The 27,140-nt window shown below is 42.1% G+C and overlaps 1 protein-coding gene and 1 long non-coding RNA gene across 3 annotated transcripts in view; one reads left to right on the forward strand and one right to left on the reverse strand.

Annotated features, from left to right (window-relative positions):
- Positions 1 to 22,463, reverse strand: part of LOC127605432 (uncharacterized) — a 41,753-nt gene extending 19,290 nt beyond the window's left edge. The window contains exons 1-3 of the long non-coding RNA XR_007963589.1: positions 22,382 to 22,463; positions 20,788 to 20,853; positions 5,304 to 5,361 (exon numbers count right to left, since the gene is read on the reverse strand). This is a non-coding gene — a long non-coding RNA (uncharacterized LOC127605432). The remainder of the gene's footprint in view (positions 1 to 5,303; positions 5,362 to 20,787; positions 20,854 to 22,381) is intronic.
- rgmd (RGM domain family, member D) lies at positions 3,919 to 20,703 on the forward strand. Of its 2 annotated transcripts, XM_052072861.1 has the most exons (5): positions 3,919 to 4,007; positions 8,123 to 8,163; positions 11,824 to 11,972; positions 15,632 to 16,143; positions 19,315 to 20,703. In XM_052072861.1, the coding sequence occupies exons 2-5, from the start codon at positions 8,126 to 8,128 to the stop codon at positions 20,008 to 20,010; spliced, it is 1,395 nt and encodes a 464-aa protein (XP_051928821.1). In that variant the 5' UTR covers positions 3,919 to 4,007; positions 8,123 to 8,125; the 3' UTR covers positions 20,011 to 20,703. The 2 variants fall into 2 exon arrangements, with proteins under 2 accessions (XP_051928821.1, XP_051928820.1); XM_052072860.1 differs by lacking the exons at positions 3,919 to 4,007; positions 8,123 to 8,163 and having other exon boundaries at positions 11,690 to 11,972.
- Positions 22,464 to 27,140: the final 4,677 nt, after the last annotated feature.

Genomic DNA, 27,140 nt, shown 5'->3' on the forward strand with positions numbered 1-27,140 from the left:
ATAATCTTCTCACAATGAGTCAGCTCATCACACTGATTACGCCATGGATGTTCGGAGGTGCATGTGATTTGGAAAACCGCTGCTGCTGAAAGCGCCGACGCCACTGCCGTCTCTGACCGCAGCTGCTCGGCGATACTCAAGCTGGGTTGGCACCTTGTTGGGGTGACACCATTATTCGAGAGGACAAGTCTACTACTTCGTTATTTCCATAAAAGGTCGCACAACCTTTGGATAATAAATCCCTCTGATATCTGATCTGCTCGATGACTGGCTTTTATACACGGATTCCAAATAAAAATTGGAAAATCAGAGCCGTAACATGATCCACTCTTGCCTTTAATGCAGAAAGGGGCAGATGGGCGCAACATTTTCATTCAGTGACATGACAACCCACAATCTAATAAAGACGTGTGACCACGTTGGAGCCAGTTTCTGTTGTGATGTATACTACGTGATGTCATGTCCTCTCTCTATTACATCACTGACATATCTCTTAAGGCATCACAATTGTCAGATGAACATCGTCCGAACCCATTTTGGTGTCAGTACCATTTATACAGCTCAGCAGCATAAAATGAGTGATTTGTGGATTATTTTGGTCATACCCTCAAGGTTATTGCTCTCATACCCTTGAATTTTACGACTTGCCAACCTCTTTGTAACTCGAAAGACACTTGGAGTTCCAAGATCTGGCTTATATGAGTCAAAGAGCATAGAGAGAAATGGATTGATTTGAGGGCAATCTCGTAAAGGCAGATTGCTGGTTGGCCTCGGTTCTATTTGGATTTGTGAACCATTTTTCAGACATAATTATTTCCACTGTCAAAACATTGCCGTTGGAAGCCATATTAACTGGACCGTTATTGCTGATGTCACCTTTGAACATAATTTAAGGTCACACGTGTAAAAATGTTGATTAAAAGTACGATCTGTTTGATTGTGTTCATTATAAACCATTTGGCCTTGATTTAAAATCTGATCAAATGCCGAAGGAATTATGTATAGGTGAGTCAAGTCGCACATGCGGGTTGTGCATCTAACTTTTTAGGTGGGAAACAAAGTTAACCACGGTTAACAAGAAAAAAATTGTATCACTAGCACTGGGCGGAATCCTTGATACCCCAAAACCTGAATAAAAATGAGATTGCACCCCAGAAGGTGCCAGCCACATGCCCTACCGTATTTTCTGAAAACCATTTGCACCTCAACCAATATCAACGAGCACACTCATTTCAAACAACGACAAAAAATAAACAAACAAACAAACCCTGCATTCAACAATGTCGCTCAGGCCACCCACCAGCCTTCGCACCTGCTTTGTGTCGTTTGAGAGGAGGTGACAACTGCTTTGCTTTTTTGAGAGCCCAACCGGGCTGTTGTGTGAGCACGGACATAAAAGAATGCGCCGGTGTGCGTGGCACACGTCCGCAGCTCGATTTAGCCTTCCGCCGAATGCCACTGCGACGCCAGCCAGACTTTGTGTGGCCGCATAGCGCCGAGAAGAAGATATGGAAAAAAACTCTGCAGCCCAAGTAAATCGTGGAGATTACCTGGCTCCTCTCAGCTCCGGCCTCAGTAATGCCCCCAAATCCAACTGTGCCATGTCACTGCAATTTGGGCCTTTTATCTCGGGCGAAGAAATGAATCTCCGTGCCCACTTGTTGATGGGACGTGTGTGCGTGCCTCGAAAATGCCGACACGTATTTGTGTGTTGGTAAAAGATAGGCGAGGCATGTGAGAGAGGATTACACGTAGGAATAGCGACGGATCAACTGAAACACAACATTGGCTTGATTTTTTTTAATTGCCACTCGCCTGCGATGAATGGCCCCCGCAGCTGTCTGCGTGAACAGCTGCTCGCCTAAAATGGTTGGACAGAACACACTCTGGGAGTGGGGTGGAAAGAACAATGCTGCATGAATCATAGGCAGGCGTTTGTGATTTTTGCAGCTTTACAATGCATTCAAGGAAAAATGAATCACTTTTTGTTTGCCGCTCGCATCTGTTCCATTTCCCTAGGCACTTGCAAAGACACATTATGTATGCGGCAACATGAACTCATAGATAAAGTGAAATGATACAATGTCTCCTTATTCCCACCCCTTCAGCCTGGAATTTGTGAGTTTACAAGTTGAATTTATCGCTGTCGGAAGAAGCAGGGGGTCTAAAAAGATCCAATAGTGCAGTAAGTTTGCGATACCCCTGCGCAAGGTTTTTCAGACTTCAATTAAGCAGTGTTGTTTTGCTCTACCCCCCCCCCCCCCTTCTCACTCTGCCCCAAGGCCTTGTGGCTGACTTCTTTGCTTCCATAAATCACAAGAACACAGTTTTGTATCAAGCAGCGGGGGGGCCGAGCCACAAAGTGAATCGCATTCAAGTCTACAAGTTGTGTTTTACGCCATACAATACAGAAAAATGCAGTCCGACACACTAAAGCTTATAAAATTGGGAGTCAGACCAATATTCTAGGGAAAAATATGATGATGACCTTTATAATGTCTCAGCAAAATTAAATTGATCAAATGGAAGAAACAAAATGGAAAATATCATGTCATTTTAAGAGCACTCAAATCAGAAAAAATATTTGACTGGTAATTTGTCCAAGCACACATCCGGACTAGGATATTTATAAAATTTATACAGAAAGGGTTTAACCTGGTCACGTGTTCCGTCTTCTGTGTGCAGTCTAGCAGACGGGCACAGAAATGGAGCGCTTCACTATATGTACCGGTAGAAGATTTAATAAAACACTCATTCAGGCTGTGCGACCGGATGAAATTTTTACAAGCATACTTTGAAAAACCGGGAGCACTTTCGAGCACTGACTTGCACTAGCTGCTGACTGGCTAGCTGCCGCGTGCGTGTCATTTGTGATCAGAATGTAACACACCATACAGTATGTCTGACCCCGCAATTGTCAATAAAGTTAAAGGAGTGATTGATGAGTGTTTGTCATGTGTTGCCAACATCTAGATCAGTGGTTCTCAACCTGGGTTGGATCGAACCCCAGGGGTTCGGTGAATCAGTCAAAGGGGTTCGACAGAGCCTCTGCCGTGGAGGTTAAGACACACACGACTCAACGTGTCAATTAGTTATGATATTCCCGCTCGGCCATCACTGGCTGGTTCATTTTGTGCACAATTAAAAAACATACTTTATACTTATACTAATTGTGTTTACGTTTCTTTGTTTTTAATAACTGCATTTTTTTATGTCTTGAATTTGTTAAAAAAAAGAAATCCTATTTTTATTTTTCACTAATGAAGCGTTCGGTGAATGTGTATATGAACTGGTTGGATTCCGTAGCTCCCAAAAAGGGTAAGAACCACTGATCTCGATGGTGGTGACAGTTCGGACTCTAGCCATCGACTTTGGAGGTTCCACTGTTTACGTGTGTGTGGACAGGCAATGTTTGGGCGATTGTTCCTACTGGGTGTAAATATAAAAAAATGCTATTAAAGTGGAGGGACAAATGGAGGTGGGGCTGGAGGTTGGATGTGGAGCAACAAGACAGACCTCTCATTCACGCTGCACATGTGCTCGGCTTACACGGGGCCAGCCAGCCACGGGGCTTCTCTTGTTTGTCCGATGGAATTTGAAGAGAATATAGGACCCTTTCCAAAAGTGACAAATGCTTTCAAGCCTTCTAATAATCTATAAACCCCAAGAAGCACAAATGTAGCCGCGTGCGTGCAGTTCGGTTGTTTGCAAGCATGTGCCGATCTGATTAATGTCCTTCAATCTTTTTTCCATTCGGTGCGAAGCGCCCAACCCAGATATGTTGGAATTAGGCCTCATCGCTCACTACCGTCCTACTCGAATCAAAGTGCCGATTCTTGAAACAGACAGCTGCTGTCATGTGCCTTGTTTCCAATGGCTATGTGTCCCCGTGGCTGTCCTAGTACTTAGTTGACCAGCTGAGGTTGTCGGGGAACGAGGGGCAAACTGTTGTCAGGGAGCGGCGCTTCAACTCATACAAAGTAGCTCATACCAAACGCAGGCTTACGGTAAGTTTTCCTATCTTCTTCTTTCTCTAGAGTACTCCTGAGAATGCTCCTTGAGCAAATAATTCTCAGAAATCAGTCACTGATAACTGTCTTTAAATGCTATTTTTCAATGAAAAAATGTCAGTAAAATGTTCTGGAAATTGTGCGTTAAAAAGAGATCATGAACAAATTAAGGGTGGCTGAAGCTAGCAGTAGGTTCACGATTTTCAACGATTTACACTTGAGCTGAAAGGAACAAAATGACTCTACAGTTATGTATTTATTGTACAAATGTATAAGAATTTGGTATATTTTCCCAAATGAAAATACATTCCCAGCATTGCCTCGTTCTTTCACGCTCCGAGTTCAGTTGGCTGGTAATGCCACATACGCTTGCCACGTTCCTCCACATTTAACATCCTAAAACCAAGTCAAGCTGGAGGTAACATTCCCTGAATGCCTTCTTGGGCTAAAAGTTTTGGAGATTAAAGCAGCTAAATATATATGTATCCTGCAATGAGTTATTGTCTGCCCATCTATTTGTGGTGTGGGCTAGTTAACTGGGTGGGCCCCGGGCAGAAATAATACCAACTGTTGAGTACTAAGTACAGATCAGGTTTACTCATCTCGCTCATATTCTAAAACAAATGCACATTCAATCAACTAAAGAGTGAGAAAATAACCACTGTTAAAATCGCACTAATTGCAACGTTGGAAAGCAGTCCGCGCGTCTCATTCCTGGGTGGCTAGTAGACTGTGGCTAAAATGTCAATAAGGATTTGTCAATACGGTTTGACAATACAACCGAGTTTTACACCACAAAGTTTGCTGTGTTCATCCTGAGCAAGAATAGAGACTTACCTCCCAGGTACATTAAAAAGAAATCCCCATCTACATATTTGTCACCACATCATGAGGCAGTCAGATGTTACACGTTATAGTAATTGCACATCTTTTACATTTCCATGACAATTAAAAATGAAAAAAAAACTTATCAAACAGGCATTACAGAAAGGATTTTTTTTTTGTAATCACTATTATCGCAACAGTAAAATCTTGGGTTCACAGTTGAATTTTTAGATTCGACTGACGTTTAAGGATTCAATATCAGGGGAGGGGGGGGGGCTAACCCTGAAAACACATGCACACAAACACAAAGGCAACCCTGCGGGTCAAAGTTCAAATGGGTCTGAACTACCCGCCTCAACCCCTTGGACTGAGAACATCACAAGTCCCTCTGTGTGCTGCTCTCCATTTATTTTACCCATCATCCCTCATCAGACCTGCGTGACCCTGTCACCCCGGAGCTAGGGTTACCTTGTCAGTTGACTGTCTCTTCACGTGCACTGAGCTTGAAGCTGTGTCAACACTTGATCTGCAGAAAGGCAAAAGAAAGAAGAGTCACTTTTATGTGATTGCAACAAAAACAATTCCTTTCGACTTCCCATTTTTGTTCCAAATCCCGCCTGCTTGATAGAAATCTCAGCGGGAGTTTGAACAGACAAATACTAGGGCACCATTTTATGAACTAAAATGTTGAGTTGTATCTGTTGAGGCTGTTTTACTTGGTAAAGATAGACTGCCGTGTTAGCTTGTATGCTAGCTACAGACTGAGTAGGTTGTTACATGCTAGTCGCTCAAAAGGTGGAGTGTCACGGGCATTCTTATATTTCACATGAAATTGCTGGTTGAATTTCATTTTACAATTGCTGATAGTTATTTGTTAGTTAAAAAAAAGAATTGACAGAAACTTAAGCTAAGAGCGTCTTTGAAGACAGTTTTATTGTTTCTAACTTACTGATAATGTTGAAATGAGTGTGTTTTATACATTGGACATTCCACTCTTCTGATATAAAACTAAATCCATGAGAGGTTTGAGCTGATTTACATGCGAAAGTTCTCGTTTACGCAAAGGAGAGGAACCACATTGCAGTGCAAACAAACTTGCTTGGATACCTGTTGAGGGCTGCCTATCAAAACACTGCAGAGCCACCCGCCCCCTCCCTTGTGTGTGCTGTCAGCTATCATTCAGGGTCCTGCAAGTGGAATCCTTGAGAGGAGATGCTATCACCCTAGGCCCGTATGCATTCACACCACAGTTGCCCTTATCTGTGTCGAGATAACACATCTCCTTGACAGGCGAGAGACCCGAACCAGACTGACACACACTCACTTTCTGAACCTGCTATCTCATTTCTGCTCTCAGCTGTTTTCTACGCCTTTTCATTTCGGAGAGAGAGATTATTCGAAAGAAACAAAACGGACCAATTTGTTCCTCTTCCAGTTTAAAATTCAATAAGTGTGTCCCGTTGCCGAGGCAGCAAAGGGCGCGTGCTGATACGTGATTGCGATCTCTGATGTCGGCCCGCGGCAGAAACGTGACACGCCTCTGAGTTGACGGCTTTGGATGAGCATGAAATGGGGCAAAGCGTCAGAAGCGTGACGGATCAACAATTTCCTGCGATAATTTCCATTTTTATCACATTGTAAACATTGCATTTCCCGGTAAACAATATTTTTGAAGGTTCCAGCAGCTGTGTACACACGCGGCAAGAGCGGACTCGTAAGCGATGTACAACTGAGCAGAAATCTCGTGATCATAAGACACGTAAGGTGCATAGTTTTTGCGAAAGATGCAATAAAATACAGTGATATAGTCATTTCGAAATACTGTGAGCGCCTACGTATATGTTCTGCGGACACTTTCCATTTCGTTTTAAACTGCACTTTCCCTTGGCAGGCCTTGTAATGTTTACAATGTGATACAATGTGATTTGGATACACTCATTCCATGAGTGTATCCAAACAAATGCTTCACCCTTCTCCATCTGCAGTGGAGTAAATAAACACACCAGCCGCTATGTGTACAAATAGGGTCTAAACACATCGAGGGGCAGGCGCGAGTGTGCGTAATGTCAGCACAGTTGCACGTTGTGACAGTCCCGAGCCGGCGCTGTTTTTCAGGCCCTGTCCACCAAACCGCAGCACACTGGGCCTAATAACTAAAAACAAGCATCCCGGTGTGGAACTGGTCCCACAGTGTGAGGACCGTAATGAAAAACATGTGGAGGTGCCTAGACACACAGAGGAAACCCAATCCTTCACCCCCGCACCCCCTATTTCTACACCCCACCCACCTATGCCTCCACCCATCCCCCATTCCTTCTCGCTTCACTCGACATTCTCAGCTTGCTCGCTTTGCCTTAGGTTTTGAAACTTCTCTCATAGAAGAAGCCATTTAAGGAGCTCATGCGTCTCAAGAAGTGATAAACTTCATTCCTAAAAGTATATTATTTTGCTTTTAGTGTTGTTGTTTTCCTAGTCTTGCAATGTAATATGCTCATGAGGAAACATGGCAAAAGAAAGGTCTTTCTACTCACATCAAGTCTGACAGGCAGCGCAGGCCTTCCTTTCATGTGTTGAAGTCATCCCTATAGTCCACCTGGATCAGTTAGCTCTGTGCTTCACTGATCATCAGTCTCGCATTCATTAGTAGCTTGCGGATGTTCTGCTCTACAACTTAATTTTGCAGCTCTATTGTGACCTGAGGTTTTTTTTTTTAATATTCTAGGTCAAGATGACCCAAGCGTGCATTTGTGCTCCATCAGAATCACTCAGTTATCATGAAAATGTAGCTGAATAATAAAACGGAGGTCTCAGTCCAAACATTTACACACATATCATTACAAGGACACATTTCTTAAATGCTTTGTCTTCATTTTATACATTTTTCTTTTCAACGGACAGACGTGACTTGGGCATCTCCCACTCCTGTGCTCACTAAAGTGTCTGTGATAAGTGGTTAGATGATAATAAATAATTGTTTATATGGATTTATTGTTTTGATTAAAGGAGTCAGTTTGATCATATATATATTGCATTAAAAATGTGATAGTACACTGCCAGTTTGTAAAACGAATCATGCTGAATCAACATTACTTATTATCTAAGGCAAAAATGGCATGCTAACATTAGCTAAAAAGTAGCATCGCTAACATCTACGTAATACAATGAATATACCATTCAATAGGTAACCAACTTTTGAGGGGTGTGAGGGTAAAATTGTGATGTCTCAACAGCTCCTCGTAGTGACATCGTTCTCTTTTAAAAAAGTAACACATGGTCTGTCCTTTTAGGAAATGCAGTCAATTGGTCGAGAGGACGAACAGTGTAGCAGGTGAGTGGTGTTGACGTTGAAAATGCTCCGCTGTACATTGATTTTGGAGCCCAAAAAACCCAAACCTCCTCATCTAAACTGTCAAAGGGAAAAAGCAACATTTCCATCGGTTGTCTGGTTAACTACGCTGTGATTATGTAACATAGTTACACTGGAAATGCCATGAAAAGTGCGCCAACCCTAACCAAAGCGAGACAGTTATTCATGGAAAATGATAACAATAAACAGTAGATGCTTGTTTGGGGTTTTTTTTTTTTGGAAAAATACATAGTTCTGGGCTCTAAATGGTGAACATCCATCGGGTGTTCAGCGACCAAATAAAATAATGCTCAACCACACTTGTCGTAGAAAATGAGTTTTAAATAATTAGGTAGGTGATGTGCATCCATCACTATAGTAACGTTGCTAACTATTACTGAATTTTCAGTCACCTTTGCGGGTCCGTGTGAATGTAAACTATTCAAAATCGCAAAAAAACAAAACAAAACCAAATAAAAAAATCCTTTTCCACTTGGTTGTTCTGATGTCAACATACTCTCTCAGTCTATGTTATTTGAGTGGATTTAAAATGTCAGCATTGAGCCCATCAACAGAGTTAGCCCCTGAAATTAGCTGAACAAACAGACTAAAGCCAAGCTCTCCTGGGAATAAACTTGGCACACTGGGTCCAGTGTGACAGGGCTCCTTGTAGCTCCGAACAATCCAAATGTTCCACTTGGGTTGAGCTGTCTTCGTTTTCCCCCCCTCCACTCTATATATCAGCCCCACATCAACATGGGCCCGTCAAGACCTTTCACAAGGCTGACAGGCCACCTGAATCACACAATTGTGCGGCCGGAGGGGCCAGCGTGTGTACAGAAGACGCAGTGATCCAGCAACTGTCTGGGTTCACTTCTCCTCTCTCTCATAAAGTCAGCGGGTCCAAATGTTCCAGCTGGACCAAAACAACACATGAACTTTTAATCCAATTCAAGTAAAAAAAAATAAAATAAAAACAATTATAAAACAGTTCGGTTTTTCATAAGCCCAACATTTAATAAGGTAATGGTGGGGCGCATTAAAATTCTTGCTTCACATGGCTCAAATAGCCCACAGCACGTCCCAGGTGAGGGCTGAAGGCTTGAGTGGCCGTGTCTTTGCAGATGGGCTGGCCTCACAGCAGCTGTGCAAATGAAAGACAAAGTGTCGTTGAAGGAGTGAGCGAAAGAGTGAGAGAAGTGGAAAGTTGGCCACAAACGGTAAAGAGTAACATACAAGTTGCTCGTTGGAAAAGTCATGGAAAAAGTCACGGGCGCTCAGAGATCTACGGTGAGAAAATCCTCTACTTGGGCCTTTTGCCGTCTCTTAATCCATAATAACAAATTGATAAGGCAACCATATATCCTGATAATCCAACCAACCAATCAAAACGATTTTGATAAAAGGGGGAAACAAATCACTCTGAACACACAAATGTTGTCCTTCAGTCTCAAACTTATCACGCCGGCCATTAAGCGAGTCATATTTCCAACACCATAAAATGTCGTTTTATGGAAGCCGAGTTAGATATAATGTGTTAGTTTGCACCCACAACTGTGTGACCGAAGCACCTTCAGGAGTGAGAAAACAACAGGTGATAGCCTCCCGGTCTGATGCTGAAAACACACCAACATTTGTCTTCAGGAGGAGGGAGGGGGTGTCAAAGAGGACAGATGGCAAAAATGCTTCATATGTAAAGTCGAAAGCATCGCAATGACGAACTAAAATGACTGTTTGAGCTTTTAGAGGCCAACTGACACAAGAAGATTGTGTTATTGTCTGTTATAACATGCAGAATTTGTCTAAGGGCCACACAAGTTACAAAAATAAAAACTAAATTTGCAAAAAATATTTTTTTCGATTTAAAAAAAGCTGAAAAATTAATAGAAAAAATTGAAAATGTATGAAAGCAAAGTAAAACAAGAAAAAAGGCTCAACTTTACCTGAATATCATTTTACATTTCATTTGATGAGAATCGTCATACCAGCGGACAAAAAGGTTGAAATGTTATATAATTAGTCTGTTACAAGAACTAGTCATGTTTTTTTTTTTTTTAATGAAGTTGTATTAATACGTGACAAATTTACAGAAATAAAGTGTAAATACGAAGGTCTTGGTGGGCCGCGTCCCCACCCACGGGCTTCAAAGTGACTCATTTCTGTGAAGCATGGCAGAAACAAAGGAGAAAGTAATGACCTGTGACTGCACATGGAAAGAGGAATAACACCGCTGGCCTCACAATCCATTTATTTTAGACTTTAAAAAAAACAGCTTTGTTGCATGTTGTCATCTACGTCTGCCAGGGGAAAAAAAACGACATTTCAGCCAACAATAACTCCACTTCATGTTTCAGGAGTTGTAGGAATGGGTTCCAGCTCCCCGCAAACGCGAATAAGATACAAACTGTCTAGAAAATGGACAAATGGATGCATTGGCAGGAGTTAAAAGTGATGTTGTTGGGCAGAATTTCACAATTACTCAGTACTCTGGGAATTTTTCACTGAATGCTTTGTCTTCACTTATGTTTGATGTTAATGCTTAGCATCAAAAAACTCATTCAGGATCCTGCAACGAAGGTTCTGACCTGAACAAATCGACAAGAACATATTATTCCAGTGCTAAATTGGCTCCCAGTTAGCTGCAGAATAGATCTGAAAATTGCACTTACTGGTCTATTAATATCTGAATGGCATGGGTCCGAAACACAGAAAATAAACGTGAATTGAATATAAACCCAGTTGGGCCCGATGGTCTTCCGTCTCGGGTTAGTTAGCTTCAAAGTAAACATGGTGAAGCAGCATTTAGCTATTATGCTGCAAGCACTTGGCATAAGAAGTCAGCACCGAGTGTCAATGGTTTTAATTCAATTTTTCCCCCAATACTATTGAGCAACGTCTTTTAAGCATTCAACTAATTTTCCCCATCAACACTTTTTGAAATCTACCTTTTCTTTGCCTTTAAATTGTTTATTTGTAAACGTGTTTAATTGTCAATGTACATTATTTTCATAACTCTTTTAATAAGCTACTTTTGGTCTCTTTGCAACCTGGCTAGAGCCGGATGGATTTGTGAATTGCTCAAAGCAGTTCTCCACATTATTAGATATCTGGGGTTGTGTGAACTCACAAATACTGTGAGAAGTCGGTGTGCAAGCAAGGTTATGGCCTTTGAATGCCTTTAGCTGTTTGTAAATGATTTGTAGGTGTTGTGCTTTTGGTTGTGCACAGCACACATTGAGTTGCCGAGTGTATAAATGTGTGACAAAATAATTTTTGGGGAGGACTACTTCATACTTTTACTCGAGTCCTACAATTTCGTCAGGAACTGTATTCTTACTTTGAGTTTTTGGCTACCATCTCAGCCCACCTCTGCAAACAGATTCTCGTACCAACTCTGATCATTAAGCACACACCATGAAGCAATTTTGCAATGTCCTCAGCCACCAAGTAAATTGTAATTTCCACTGCATGTAAATATGAAGTGGTCAGTGGGAAAAAAAGGACTCTATTGGCCAGCCATCAGCTCGGGGCCCCAGTCTCCACTCGAAACCCCTCCCCATAGAACCGCCCTGAAGACAGGGGCCCCTTTTGAATGACAGCGCTTGGGGAGGGAGACGAATTTTGCTCTGATTTCCCCCGCAGCCGCAACGTCGATGAGAAGCAGTCGAGCAACTCCATTCTAACTGAATGGATTGGCATGGGGAGAAGCGGACCTCAGATCACGGCTAAGCTGCAGCTTTGGGACTGTGTAACGCTGACGATGGTTGTCATTTCGCTGCTCTATCCACCAGGTAAGTGGATGCGTGCGAGCCGTCCGGCCAAATCCGTGCTGCTCCGCTCCGAGCCCGGCGTGCCGAGCGATGGCGCTCCTAAGTCCTCAATCGGACCGGGATGTGGAACAAAAAGTTTGGAATGTCTCATTGCGTTGTTGTGCTCACCTGAACCTTGCTCGGGTTTCCCTGATGTGCAACTATTTTATGATCTTGGCGTTACACAGTCGTGTTGGAAAAAGTTGTTGAGCCCACCGCGGGGACAAAGTACCCCTGCCCCTCACTTTGCTAGCCCAGCAGTGTGAGTTAACGCAACTTTGACTCCCATTTTAGACAACACTTGGTCGGAAATTCTCGAAAATAAAGAACACCATATTTTAACCAACCACCGTGCTCGATTTAAGATCAACTTCGCTGTTTAGCTTGAAACGAAATTTTGTTACGTTTTTTTTTGGAGAGGTGGGGAGGGGGTTAGCTGCTAGCTCGGGTCGCTCACGAGCGTCCAACTAAGCAGTCGGAAAAAACACACCAAATGTTGACTTTATTTTAGCGAACGAGGCTGAATGTTTTCGTCACAATTTACGAATGGATCGCGTGTACTCCACCTTGTAGTAGAAGCAAGTTGCACCGACGGTATTTTGGTGCTCGAGTTCTTAACTTTATTAGCTACCATGAATAGAGGAGGTGGATGGGGTGTCCACTGTGGAGTTATTTGGCACGACACGAGAAACCAAACCGCTACCTAACCACAAAGCCGCCTCTCGGTGGGAAAAAGATGTATGTTTCTTTGTTGTTGGTTTTTTTCCCCATAAGTCATAGCTTTTTGAGAACGTTAAAGGTTCGTATTAAGTACTCGGTATTGAGGAAATGCTCCTCTTGGGACACGCACGCACACACACAATGTATGTTTTGATTCCACAGGTTGAAATTGGTCAAAGTAGCAATTGTTTTTCGTTTTTTCTTGCTCGAACAACCATTAAGAGTTAAACTTTGTCTGGAAATATACAATAAAAGAGATTTTGAGTTGTGTGAATCATCTAAGAATCTTCAGTTCTTTGAGAATTTCTAAATGGTGACTTTTTATTGTTGATGACTTCAATTGGGTCACTTGTGGTGTAATAGTCGTTGTATTACACTCACTCTCCTGACTTTAAATCAGGTTTCAGCCATAGAAAATGGATGGATATATTTATTTATATTTTGACATATGAATATTGATCTGAGGATTTTGTCTGAGTGGAGGTCTGTGGATGGAGCTCAACTTCTCATAGCTGACATCATTGTTGCCTTCCTTAAACAGGCTGAGATTGAATAAACAGTCTGCTGGTTGCGGCCAAGAGGAGCACGTCATTTTGCTTCCATTGCTTCAAAATGTGACTAATAAGCAATCACTTTTGATGGATTATTTTTTAATGACCAATTTAATCAGTGACCATGCCCATCTCTTTGTGGTTATTCCAAACCACATTGTGACCGCAAGAATTACAACATTGGGTGCTAAACATCTGCTTTTAAAACAACTCATCCCCATCTTATAACTGTCAAATAAATGCAAGCAGGCCCTTCCTGGTCATCACGCTGGTCCCAAATGAAGATTGTGTGGTCATTTTGGGAGATGAACCATAGCTAATGGTTTCTCATGGTGATGATTGTCAGTGGGTGTCAATCGGGGCAGACTCTGCTGACCCCGATACGAGGCAGCCGAGGCCCGTTGGAATTCCGAGGAGGGATGTTGAATGCCTCCAGCTTGACCTCCTTCACTGCATCTCTGTTTTATCAGGGCGAGTGCTGAAGTGCCGCGGCGGTGACGTGCATTAATCATCTGTCACCCCCCACCCACCCCACCCGGTCACACAGAGTCACACCTCTGTGAAAGGGAAGAGCTGGTTGTGTGAAAAATTCCCATGGACAGGGTTGATAGTGTCTTGTCCAAGATGTCAGTTTTGGCGGAAACCGGTGACATGGAAAGGCATCCTCGACTTTCTCGAAAAGGGTTTCCCAAAGTTTTTTTAAGTATTACAGAACCATGAATTAGTACTGTAAAAAGCACATAACAATGAACACAATGGATATGAAACAAGACACCAAAAAGACCTTTGACAAGAAATCATGTGCCTTGATGATCATAAAATCAGCCTGTTGCATTTCACTTGTAGAATCCCAGTCGTTTGCATATTTTTCATTTTCACTTTTTTTAATAAGTTCGAGTGGATGGGCATAGGCCAAGGGAAAATCAATTGTGTAACCATTGTGCAAGTGTTAATTTCTTAGTGAGTAATGCATAGATTAAGCAAGGATATGATTATCGATTTATTAATCATTAAGAATTGGTCAATTTGTTTAGAATTGATTGTTGATTAATTACGTCTTCACAACTGCAAAATGGTGTGCACTACTAGTGCTATTGATTCACCTTTATCATAATTTGCTGTATAAAATGTACGCGTGTATGACGTCAGCTATTAAAATATTGAGCAACTGACCTCTGGGCAGCATTTATGACTCATCCCAAAAAATAAATAGATCGTTATTTTTTTAAGTACTTTTTTCCCCCTAATCATCCCTACTATCAATGTAATGGGTATGGAGCTACTTCTCTAAAAATGAAAAGGGTGAAAAGAAATTATTCTCGCTTTTGCAGGTAGATGCAGGCGGGCGTTTCTGAAGTTTGTTCAGCCTGGGTAGAGGTCAGCGCATGAATGAGTAACATTCCAGTTAATGAGATTTGAGTCTTAAAGTAAACCGTCCAAAGAAGGCTTTTTGCACTTTTTTTGTTTTGTCCTCACTCCCATTAGATAGAAAGATAATTTTTCTGAAAGACTCCAGTTTTAATACTGCAACTTCCCAAACAGCATAGCCCTAATATTTCTCATGTTATCTGCCCTGGTGTGCCATATATTATAGTTATATTGGATTGGATATGGACCTCAAATATCTCAGTAGTAGCAGCCAAACCAACTTAAACACCCTCAGGCTAACCAACATAGGTTGTTTTCGCTCTAACGGTAGAATCTGCTTGCTACTTCTGGGAGGGCTTTTGAAGAGGGAAAATGTGGAAACTCGTACGCTCAGGTTTTAATGACTTGAGGGTGATCATGGAGACTTGTCACTCCAGGTGCGCTAAACTGATCAATTTTGTGAAATGACAGAATTCATGGACTCAAAGTTTGTGATCATTTTCATTATAGTGTTTTATAGTAAGTTAGAGTTGGAGGTGCATGGGCCAAGGAGGAAATATTGCACGGATTAGGCAGAGGAATGGCAATCGTTTAATTAATCGTTAAGAATTGGGTTGGGCAGCGCAGTATCGACTGTTTAGCACATCCAATGAAACACTCTAAATGTTCAACATTTTTGCTAATTTTCTCAAGGGTGTTAAAAAATAATTACAAATGGTTCAAGTCCTATAGTAGTAATGATTGTTGCAGCCCTAATTATTTTTAAAACATGTTCAGAAATTCACAGAGATTATACCATGGTTTTCAAAAACAATAACAATTGATTATTTTAATTGAAAATGATCAAGTAAACATAGCCAATTTCCCTAAATTGAATAATAGTCATGGATAAGCAGGATTTGGTACTTGGCCCAATTAGGATTGTTTGGCCTTGGCAGAGGAGAACATTACAGATATCCAAGTTCTCTCTTTAATGCTCATGGTTTTGATTTTGTTTTCCAGCTTACTGTCAGCAGTGTCGCATCCAGCGCTGTAATACCGAGTACGTGGCGTCTACTTCACCTTCAAACGGCCTGCAGGAGGACGCGCCACCCGACGTGGACTACTGCATCGCGCTGCGGGCCTATGCCCTATGTACCCGACGGCAGGCCCGGAGCTGCCGAGGTGATCTGGTTTACCACTCCGCCGTCTTCCGCATCAAGGAGCTATTCTCTCAGCACAACTGCTCCAGCGACGGACCCACATCCTCCGCCAAGCTCCCCAGCACGTCCCGACCGGTTGTGTCGGAGCTGTGCAACTACGAGAACAGAGTTCTTGCCGCCGGTTCGGGAGGCCAGCAGAAGAAGTATGCCCACTGTGGATTATTCGGAGACCCACACCTACGGACTTTCCGGGACGAGTTTCAGACCTGCAAGGTGGAAGGGGCATGGCCTCTGATCGATAACCGCTACCTGTCCGTGCAGGTGACCAATGTGCCCGTCGTTCTCGGCTCCAGCGCCACTGCTACCAGCAAGGTAAGGATAGCCAGTGTGCTAAGATTACATCTCGGAATAGGCACAACAATTAGTCAAAATGATTGTTGCATCATCATTTTAAGGCAACTCGGGTAAAAAAAAAATACAATAAAAAGAGTGCAGCACAGTGTTCCCTGCGGGACTGAGCCCTGCCACCAATAGCGAAAACCTACAAGTAACCAATGCCTCATCAAAAATAGTTATAATTGCCTATAAAAGCCACAAAACGGCAGCAAAACACTACTCACTTCAGCAAAGTTCCGTGGTAACAAAGATGCCACAAGGTGGCGGAAAAACACTATATGAAGCTCCTCACTTCAACAGTTACTTAGAAGCAAGATGGCACCAAAGCAATACTTTGAGACAATAGCTGACCACAACAACAGCAACTAATAGAGAATATGTTTATTCACTCTCAATTAGTTAGCAGTCTTAAGAAAAACAATGCGCTAAAGGCTACATCCAGGAGACCTAGTATGGCCATTCCAGGCAGTTCAGTACGACACTGAAGAAGTCAACAGAAATTCAAAACACCCCTTCCATACAAAAAAAAATTAAAATACAGATTCTAAAACAGTTAATCGAGGACATCTAGTCAACCTTTGAGCTGCTATCTTGATCCAAAATAATTCCTAGCATGCAGGCTGTGTTGTGGAACGTTAGCATGCTAGCTCAAGCCTTATCATAAGGTACCAAAACATGTGAAGTTAATTGTCATTCCACGGTGCCTCTCGAGTCTCCCCGGCATTCCTGCCGTCTCAGAGCGGCCTGAGATCTACGAGTGGGGGAGAAAGAAAGAAAGAAAGAAAGAAAGAAGGAGAAATGGGGAGCGAGCAGGGAGTCCTTCACCGGCGTTGAATCACTGACATGCTTGAGCGCTCTACCTTTAACACATGGGTGGTCATATGGTAGTGATTAACGCTCACTCAAACATTCTCCGCTGCCTCAATCTGGAATGTTTTTGTCGCCCCTCTGGTCAAGTAATTAGCCTGGCACTTTCTGTGTAAATGTGGAACGATGTGGAAAAATAGAAGAATAATTGGAAAGGAGTGTCTTTCAATGTCATAATTGCTGAAAGAAACAGGAGTAGATTGACACGCTAGAGTATCCCAAAACTTTTCAGCTGACCCAAACTTGACAAAATACACCCTGCGTTGCCATAATATGGAGATATTCTGTACATAGTCATGCTAAAGGACACATGGATTTTTTATCCCAAAATCAATAGTGTGCCTGCTTGAAGACACTACGCGACTTAAGAAAATGACCTGACCCATTTTGAGCCAGGTTTGGAAACCCTGACCTCAAAGAAACGTGTAATTAAACTGGGGTAATTGCTGTGAAGGTTAATTTTAATATCAACCTACACAAACATCTTGTGAAATTAGATTTTTATTTAATTCCTGTACACATATTCTCAGGATAAAGGTTCACATTTTTGTTATATGACATTAAAACGGATCCAAGCCCAATAGATTAAAGTAGCGCTGGTTTGTGTGTTTTTCCAAAGCCTTATGCGAACCAGAAAGTGAGTGGAGGTGTATCTCTGCCAGTACCCGCATTGCCACCATCGCGCCTTCTGAGTTGGTTTCAACTTGCTAGACTTGAGACAGGAAATCATCCATCATTGTACAGTATCCCTTCCAAAAGTGTAAACGCAACAGAGGCGGGCGCTTTGTCAGGTACTTTCAAAGAAACGGCTGCTTCGGGATCTCCTGATTTGTTTATTTCGTTTTCAGAGCTCAGCTGGGATACAAATCACTGTCACTGCTCGTCCAAGTGCGGGCACTACAGTCTGAGGGGGGAGATAGCGGCTCATATAACATGCTGGTCGTTGTTCTTTTTTTTTTAAACGTAAGGGCCAAATGAATGGTGGGCTGGCCGAAGACGATTTCAGCTAGGAAATGAAGCCAATGAGATTTACATGTTTGGTTCTCTGATGCCACCGTGTGGTCATCATGGTCCTGCATTTGATTAATTTTAGGACCGAGGTGGTCAAACCTTGGTTTTCTCGTCAGGGCCCGTCCTTCTAAGGCCATTTAAAATCCGTGACATAATGATGCAACAATCAATTAAATGTCGAATTTGAGTGTTTTGTGTGCTGAGGTTTTAGTCGGACCACAGAGGTATGAAGATCCTTGTGAAACAGTTTCTGTTCTGGCAAATAAATGAACTTTTTGGGGGCTTTGACATGCTCTGTCTAAACTCACACCAATTTTACAAACGCATGCATTCTGAAATTGTATACACACACACAAACTCTATGGCTATACAAAATCTTCGACCCTCCCACCAAGTGTGTCTGATATCATGACGGGAAGGTGCACTCCAAAACCAAAAATCTCACCAGGATGAACAATCTAAAATGACGGCAAAATAGACTTGTTCTTGGGCTGCCGAGAGGTTTCTTCTGACCAGAATAGCAATTTGCTTTCAACAAAAATTGCTAAAAAAATCAAAATTATAATTTGTGATTGAGGCTTTAATCCTGGTTGTGAGTCAAATTTAGTTTGAAATAAGAATTGTCATAATGTTATAGGTGTGGGTCAAATAAGTATGCTACCGGTAGTTTTAAGACTGCGATGGGTTTTGCGGCTCACTGCAGAAATAACATTTTGCCAATTCAAATGTTCCGATTCTTTTGTCAGATTATTCAGCTCAAATTGATTTATATATTCATTTTTTTTCTTTTGTGACAATTTTCTTTTAGTGTCATCAGCCCTTATATATTGTTAAAGTTTTGTTTTCAGAGGATTTGGGCAACTTCTACTTATTTATCAAGTGGCCCGCTACAAATGCTCTTGCAGGTTTTCGGTTTTCCACCTCTAGTTGAGGCTTTTTTTTTGTTTGTTTGTTTTTAAGCGTTCAAGTAAAAGTACCATTGGTAGGAGTTGGTGATATTTCTGCAGCTATCAAATATGTTTAGAATTCAATATTACACTGAATTTCCCAATGACTAATTGATTGCAATTTTTTGCGGCAGTCTTTGTGAAATAATCCTAAACTTTAAGCATTCTGAGTTGAATACAAAGTATTTCCTCCAGATGAGACATGATGCTCCGAGGCAGAGACTTGACTTGGATTTTTTTTGTTTGTTACTGATTCAATTGAGTTATTTGATTAATCATTCTAGTTCTAAATATTAATACATTTTTTTTTCTGTGTTTCCAGATTACAGTCATCTTCAAGTCATACCGCGGCTGCACGGACCAGAAAGTGTACCAGGCCACGACGGATGACCTGCCATTGGCCTTTCAGGACGGTACTCGGAGCGGCGGCGAGAGCGGCAGCCTCACCATCACGGAGCGCGGCGGCTCCGGAGCGGGGCGTCAGGTTAAAATCCAGGCGCGCTACATCGGCACATCTATAATCGTTCGCCGCGTGGGCAGCTACCTGACCTTCGCCATCCGCATGCCCGAGGACACGCTGGACTTTTCAGAGGAAAATGGCGGCCTACAGCTCTGCCTGCATGGCTGCCCGCGCAATGAGCTCATCAAGGAACACACGTTGGGCCGCCAGAGCCAACAGCACCGGCAGCCCGGGGCCGCCACTGAGCTGGGCCCGCTGCGTCCCCCTCACCAGGTCTACACAGTGGAGAGAGCCACGGCCAAGTGCCGAGAGACTCTGCAGGTGGAAGACGTTTACTTCCAGTCCTGTGTGTTTGACTTGCTGACAACGGGAGACCCCGAGTTCTCCATGGCAGCATACGGCGCCTTGGAGGATTTAAAAGCGCTGCCACCCAGCAAACTCAAGCAGAACTCCCCGAGGAGTCCGCGTCTTTACAACCGAGGGGTATCACAAACAGTGGCAGTCAGCGGCCCAGCTTCTGTTCTCACACTCCTACTCCTCATTGTGCTGCTTTTGTAAAACAAAAAAAAGATATATATATATTCGTGTGTGTGTACTGTGTATGTAATATGTTAGATGAAAAAGACAGCTTGAGGAGAAAGAGTGACAAGACCATCGACTTGGAATCTGGGACTGTTGTTTTAGTTTACAATCCGCCAAATTGGATTCACGCATGACAACATCCTGGCTTGTCATTTGGCCTTTTTTTTGTTTTTTGTTAAAAGCCGTTTGTTTTTGTACATATAAATATTTCACTCCATCTTTGTCATACTGCGCACACTCCGCCATGCAGTGTCTCCAGTCATAGCAACAGCACTTACAGTGACAGTATCAACAGCATGTTTTGTGTATTTAAATGTGATTGCACAATGCGGCATGCTAAATACACAAGCTCCAACAACTGTATGTAAAAACTACCTATCCACTGTACAGTCTATACACGTGAGGTACTTGGTCTATTCTGTGAACTGCTCCATCTTCAAGCTGTTTGGCTTCCAGTTATGAAAGGTTAAGGGGGGTGGGGGTGGGGGGAAATCTATAATATATTAAAAGAGTGTATATACGTGTTTCATATTGTGTACATTGGCTGTATAGTTGTTTAACTGTAATAAACTAATATGGGTTACATTTGTTGTGTTTGTAGGCTAGTTTAGAAAATAAACTAATGTGTTGTTCCCCATGTAATTTTATATATTAAAGTGTTGGACACTACTTAATTGTTTCCCTGCTGTTTGTCTTTTATTCCCCTCCTTTTATAGATTCAGTGAAAGTGGAAGGTGTGAGTCAGTTACATACATTTTCACAGTGAGTCCTACTGAGTAGGTGGTCTTTTTCCATCTTTCCTTCCATGGGGAGCATGACCTGACAAAAAAATAAGTGTTTGGGTCAAGACCTTTTAATATGTGAAACATCGAAAATCTAACTTTAACACACTCTTGTAGTTCTTAATATGTCCTGATGGGGTCCTCATTCCATAAGATCTGAAAGCTTGACTTCAAATAATCAGCAAAGCTTAACATTCCTCCAGCACTATTACATTTACAATTTGTCATTATTGTATGAGTCTTGCGTTACATTTCGAGTGTGACACCACATCATATACAGGGGAGAAAGATAAAAACAATCCTGAGTATGGTGTAGAATCAAATACAAGGATGCACAGGCATTCAAACTCCTATTCACACCAATGCAACAATCACAGGTTTCTACTCAAAAAGGCCCAAAGTAGGACTAACCCAAATTCTTTTGACTCAACCACTTAAAGCGTATCGCTCAACTTTTGAGAAAGGTGTGGAGGGAGTGGTTTAAGGTGCATGTGAGGCAGAGGCTCACCTGCATCATGAAGATTAAAAAACCGAAAACGAGTCAAAAAGCGGTCAAAGCTATTGTTTGCAATGCCACTAGTCTAAACACGCCATTCTGATTATGGCCATCTTACTGCTTTGTGTCGACTGAAAAACACCTGACAGGAAACAATCAATTACAGCTCAGGTTGTGAATGTCACATGACCAAATTCAGAAAAAAAACATTTTTTTCTTACTTGACTTCCCCTTTATTGAAACTCTTGTTCATTTGAACTCTCCTCTCTATTCTGTGCTCTGTATTGATTTTCTTTCGCTTTGAATCCAATAATGTCCATTATTTCATTGGCAAAACTGTTGCATGTACACATTTTAGACGCAAAGTGTGGCAGCGAGCGGCATCGCGTCATTCAACTACTCACATTGCGAGATCCTTTACTATCGATTGCTGAAATGAATCTGGATTTGGCATGTGTCTGTTTTTGTCGCTTTTCACATTTCCAACATGTTTTCAGACAAATTTAACATGCCTCTAATTTTCTATTACCAGGCTTATTGAATTTAAAATGTTACATATTGAGTGTTGCTGATCACATTTAAACGTCAGCTAAAGCGCAAGGCGTGAGACATTACCGTACACAAAGTCGAATTTACCATTCGACAACTAGGTAACTGCCTCGACCTCCGAACATGTCATAGATATAAATAAATAAAAATACAATTACAGCATTAGTTAACATTTGGTTTGCATTCACATCTTTAAAAGTACATGAAAATGCTTAATCTTGATCGTTTTGATCGCTGCGCCGTCGCTTCCTCATGAAATGGACTTGCCCATTTTATCACTGGACGTGTTCAGACTTGATTCAGGAAAATGATACAAATGTGTTGGCGTGCTTATGCTGTGAGGAAAATGAAACAACAGCTTCATTCATTCGATGTTGCGCCAGGTGAAAGCTAAACGCACAAGATATTACAGTGGACCCCTGCATGCTCGCAGTTTGGCACTTGATAATACGCATTTTGACAGATTTTCCCCAATAGTTTTAAACATTTAAAAATATATATATTTGTCGTGTTTCTTAACCTCTTATTGACACACCTGGACAGACCGGACTTGCACCGTTCTCTTTCCCGCTTTGTTTTACCCTTTTCCGGGAACACAAAGTGCAATTACGTCATCACGTAATTTAGACGTACATTCAGGAATGCCATACACTACAATATTTTTGTTTGTTTTTGTTGGTTCACTCCCATTGTTCCCAAAATTCAAAGACACATATTGAATGTTTATTGAATCAAATCAATGAGCGTAAAATATACGCAAATGTTAGGTGTTCGCGGGCCTGCTCAGTTCTTATTCCCCACAAAGAGCAGGGGTCCAATATTTTTTAAAAATGTCTCAAAACTGGATTCATAATGGGATTAAATTAATTATGGAAGCCAGTAACCAAGTTTTAAAGGTCAGGTTGCTAATATAATCTCAAATACACCACCCTGTTTGGCTCATTTATTTCTTGATCGGACTGTAATACCAGGACCTCACCGCTTGCCACTGGGTTAGGGTGTGATATGGAAAGATTTAGAGTAGTGTAAACGAGTGTATGGGTTCGAGTAAGGTTAGTGCCAGGGCATTATTGGGCTCCCTCCAGGATAAAACAGACAAGTTGTTGTTGATTTTATTGATGGATTGAACGTGTACAATAGTGATGTGTGAATGCAATAAATCTGATCATATTTATGGACGGTAAAACCTCAAGGATGCCATATGGGCAACAAATCTGATTTACCTGCAGTGTGAACAAGGCCTTAGAACTATTGAATGCATGGCATGTCGCACCATTAGGAATGTAAGTCTGCGCACATTAACAATTCATGTGCTGTAATTAGCCAGACATGGACGGAAGGAATTTAAATTGTCAGCTGAGAGCCAAATGATTTGTCACATACACCATCATACTTAATCCCCTCACGTCTTGCTTAGTTTTACAAAGCGAGGATTTGGAACATGGACGCCGCTGACATGTGCCACCGCACTTCATTAAAGGGCCTCGCAGATGCTATTCTGAAGAGGATGCAGCAGGTGACTGGATGGATGTGCGCCATGGTTTACTCGTGACTGGCTCTTAAATTTCAGGTTTCTGGCATCAGTGTCACGGCGAAGTGACGGCAATGTTTGCAGCGGAGGGGGGGGGAAAAAAGGGCAGATGCTATTTTTAAAACCGCTGCAGGCCTAGTCTTGATTCATGTCATGTGTTGAGGTGACAGGCAGCGCCACTACAATGCCATCATAAACTCACCAGAGCACCTTTCTCTCTATCACATACAGTTGAAAGTTTTTGACAACTTGGGTGCATCTAAGGTTGTTTCAATCCATTGTTTCAAAGTAGAGGTCCACTTTGGAAACATATGTATACTATGCACATTCATTTTCTGGTTGTATTTTAAAAACTCAGTGTATGTGTTTCTTCGAGGTGAAGCAGTATGTGGTTCGACGTCCAAGGTTTTTAGTGTGCGGCAAGCGCTGGAACCATATACAATTTTAATTTTCCACCAGCATAACCGGGTAATAGCTGTTTGCTAAAATTAAGTTATGAAGGTTTCGTAGCATCTCAATATGTGCCCCCACTTCATAAATAAATAAATACGATATCTGAGGGTGCTGACAGGTTAGACATTTTGGGTTAATGATAGCATTTATTGAGCGCGTGGTGAACCTTCACTTAGCGACATGAATCAGTTAGCAAGGTCACTGTATATTGTTTCCCTACTCAGATTTATTGCAAGGTTTTTTTTTATTCTAATTAATATTTCATGATGACAGAGCGGTCATGCTCAACATCTAACTCCACGCGCAATAAACTGCGGAACACAACTAGCTCACGGTTTCAACCTCGGCAGAAGAAAGACAAAATGCTGGTTGTATAAAATGTTTTTTTTTAATCGAATAAATAGTTGTAGCGATAGTGATACCAACGAATTTTTCTTATTTTGACGCCCTGCCGCTACTACACAACTGTTCAAGCACTGTGTTAGCCATCACAATTGCTAGCCCCTGAGTTTGTGTCGCGGGTAAATAACTCGTACAGTGTGAAATGAAATTTAAAATTCGAAATGAGTGATGTGAATATGATCAATTCGTGATTTGACATACTTCATAGTATTTTAAAAAAGTTTGGAAATGTATACGTATTAAACTATCCCCAGTCTTAAACTATATGAAGGACTTTGGCATATGATGCTCACCTTCCCTCTCTTGACTTTCCCCCTCCCGTAAACAAGGACAATTACCATGCTAATGAGGTGAGGGGAAAAAATGCGTAATGAGTGATTGATACACTCAATGGGGAAATTAATTTGATATTAATAGAGCACTTGGCAAGATAAATAGATAATGGTGTGTGAGTCTTCTCCTTGATTGATAATGGACAGATTGATGGCTGCCTTAATACAAGGGGCATCTTAACACATTCACTCCCAAAGACGTTTTTAAACGTCTTTTCAGACTTGGTCTAGAATTGGCTGGTACTGAATGAGTTAAGAGTGCAGCTGTGACATCAAGACTAATTCAATATCAACAAAAGATAGAATAGTGGCCCATTGTAGTGACCGATGGACAAATTCGACATTATGGGCTCTATTTTTGTCTCTGGTGCATCTGCACCGTGGCACAAATGTGGCGAGTCCTGATTTTCATACCAGCGCAAGGCTCGCTGTACAGTATATATGCTAATTTGTCAGACACATCTCTGCCGAGCAGGCAAACCGGCGTGGCAGAATGAGTATCTTATTAATGTGTCAAGTGACGGTTTGGAAGAGTTTGGTAGAGTGACAGTTTGGTGGTAGGTAGTCAATGTAAACCTTACACCTGCTCAGACCACGTTTCACAGTGGTGCAGGGTAGACAGCTGGTCTAACTCGACATATTTAGCTCATCAATATTCGAACGGCAGGTTTCAAACTCTTTGAGTTATTCATTCATCTTCCGAGCCGCTTGATCCTCAGTAGGGTCGCGGGGGGTGCTGGAGCCTATCCCAGCTGTCTTCGGGCAGTAGGCGGGGGACACCCTGAATCGGTTGCCAGCCAATCACAGGGCACACAGAGACGAACAAGCATCCACGCTCACACTCACACCGAGTGACAATTTAGAGTGTTCCATTAACCTGCCATGCATGTTATTGGAATGTGGGAGGAAACCGGAGTACCCGGAGAAAATCCACACGGGCACGGGTAGAACATGCAAAATCCACACAGGGAGGCCGGAGCTGGAATTGAACCCGGTACCTCTGCACTGTGAAGCCGACGTGCTAACCACTGGACTACCGGGCCGCCTCTTTGAGTTATTTTATTATATTTTTAAATCATCCCACCAGGTAGCACAATGATGGAGGGGCACAAGATGAATTGGGGCTGGGGTACGGTCTCCAAGTCCCCAACCTCATGTGTCAAATGTGCTTGTACTAAGTCAAGATATGAGTGCGCGACTAGTGCACTGCATTTAAAGGGAATGAGAGGAGGCCCTCTAATTGACCACGTTTAAAGTCGGCTATGACCACTCCCGAAACAGCGCAGCCCTCCCTCTCAAATAGAAAACATGCAAACTCTACACAGGAAGGCCAAATTCAAACCTACAACCTCTGCATGAAAACTCTGAAAACGAAATTAAATTAATACATTTTTTACACATGCATGACAGATGATAATGTCAACTAACATTCCTTAAAATTCTCCAGTACAATTTAGGTTTTATGATGCCGGCAGTTTGACTGCCGCAAACACGATTTTGATTAGAATTGTCCCGTATGGGGAACATATTTCCTGCAACAGTTTGCAATGGACCGGAGCATCAGGAATGCGATCGGCACGTTGCATTAAAATATGCAGGTTAAATGGCGCGTGGGCATTTGGTCAGATGCACTTGTCAACTCATTTGGCTGTTCATGTGTGATTGTGTTTGCACCCCGTTTCCAGCAAATGGTCACCTTGTGTCGGTCGCGCAGCTCACGATATCGTCCATAAGACCTCCATAACCTTCTTACCCAAACATCCTACCTAATGATGCACTGATTATTGCATTTGCCACAACATCTAATTTATGTGTCTTGTTACGTGGATCATCGCTGCAGAACGGAGTGAGACCATACTCTTTTTAGCCTTTCTTGGTTGTGTGTGTGTATGTGTGTATGGGGCAACCCTCGTCAACTATCTCCCACCGCAGGTTCCCTCATACCTGACCAACTCGATGTGTCTGCCCAATAATCAAAGTGACAGCGACCAAGTGGACATATCTCACCCACTGGCTGACAAAACAATGCGCCCGCTGACCTACATATCAAATTGAGCGCTTCTTGGCAACTGGAAAAAGGGGCGGAGGGAGGTGAAGAGGTGTTGGGCTATGATTGATTATGATTGGCCAATTTATATTAGTAAACACGCAGCTCTACAAGCGTTTAAACTCTTAATTCTGAATAAATGGATGCAGACATGCTGTGCATCACAATATGGATGATGGCACTCAAGGGTTTGACCTCAGCCAAGGCCGACCAGTCCTTTGAATCAGCGCGTAATTGTGCTCGTTAATCAGAATTTCTGACAAATTAAATACAGCGGTGAAATGCCTTCCAACATTAATAAAATACTGGATAAATTTAATCCCAATCCAGGTGATACTTACCTACCTGCTGTAATGAATAAATAAATAAACACATTAATAGATAAAACCTGTATCACACCTTTATCCAGATCCTGCATATGTTTGACGCTTGTAACCCCAATTCATGCATTTCGTTAAAAGAAAAAAAATAATCACAAGAATATATCTACCGGTAAGTGTATTTTTCGGATTAA

This window comes from Hippocampus zosterae, chromosome 8, assembly GCF_025434085.1.
Source record: "Hippocampus zosterae strain Florida chromosome 8, ASM2543408v3, whole genome shotgun sequence".
NCBI classification, from domain to species: Eukaryota; Metazoa; Chordata; class Actinopteri; order Syngnathiformes; family Syngnathidae; genus Hippocampus; species Hippocampus zosterae.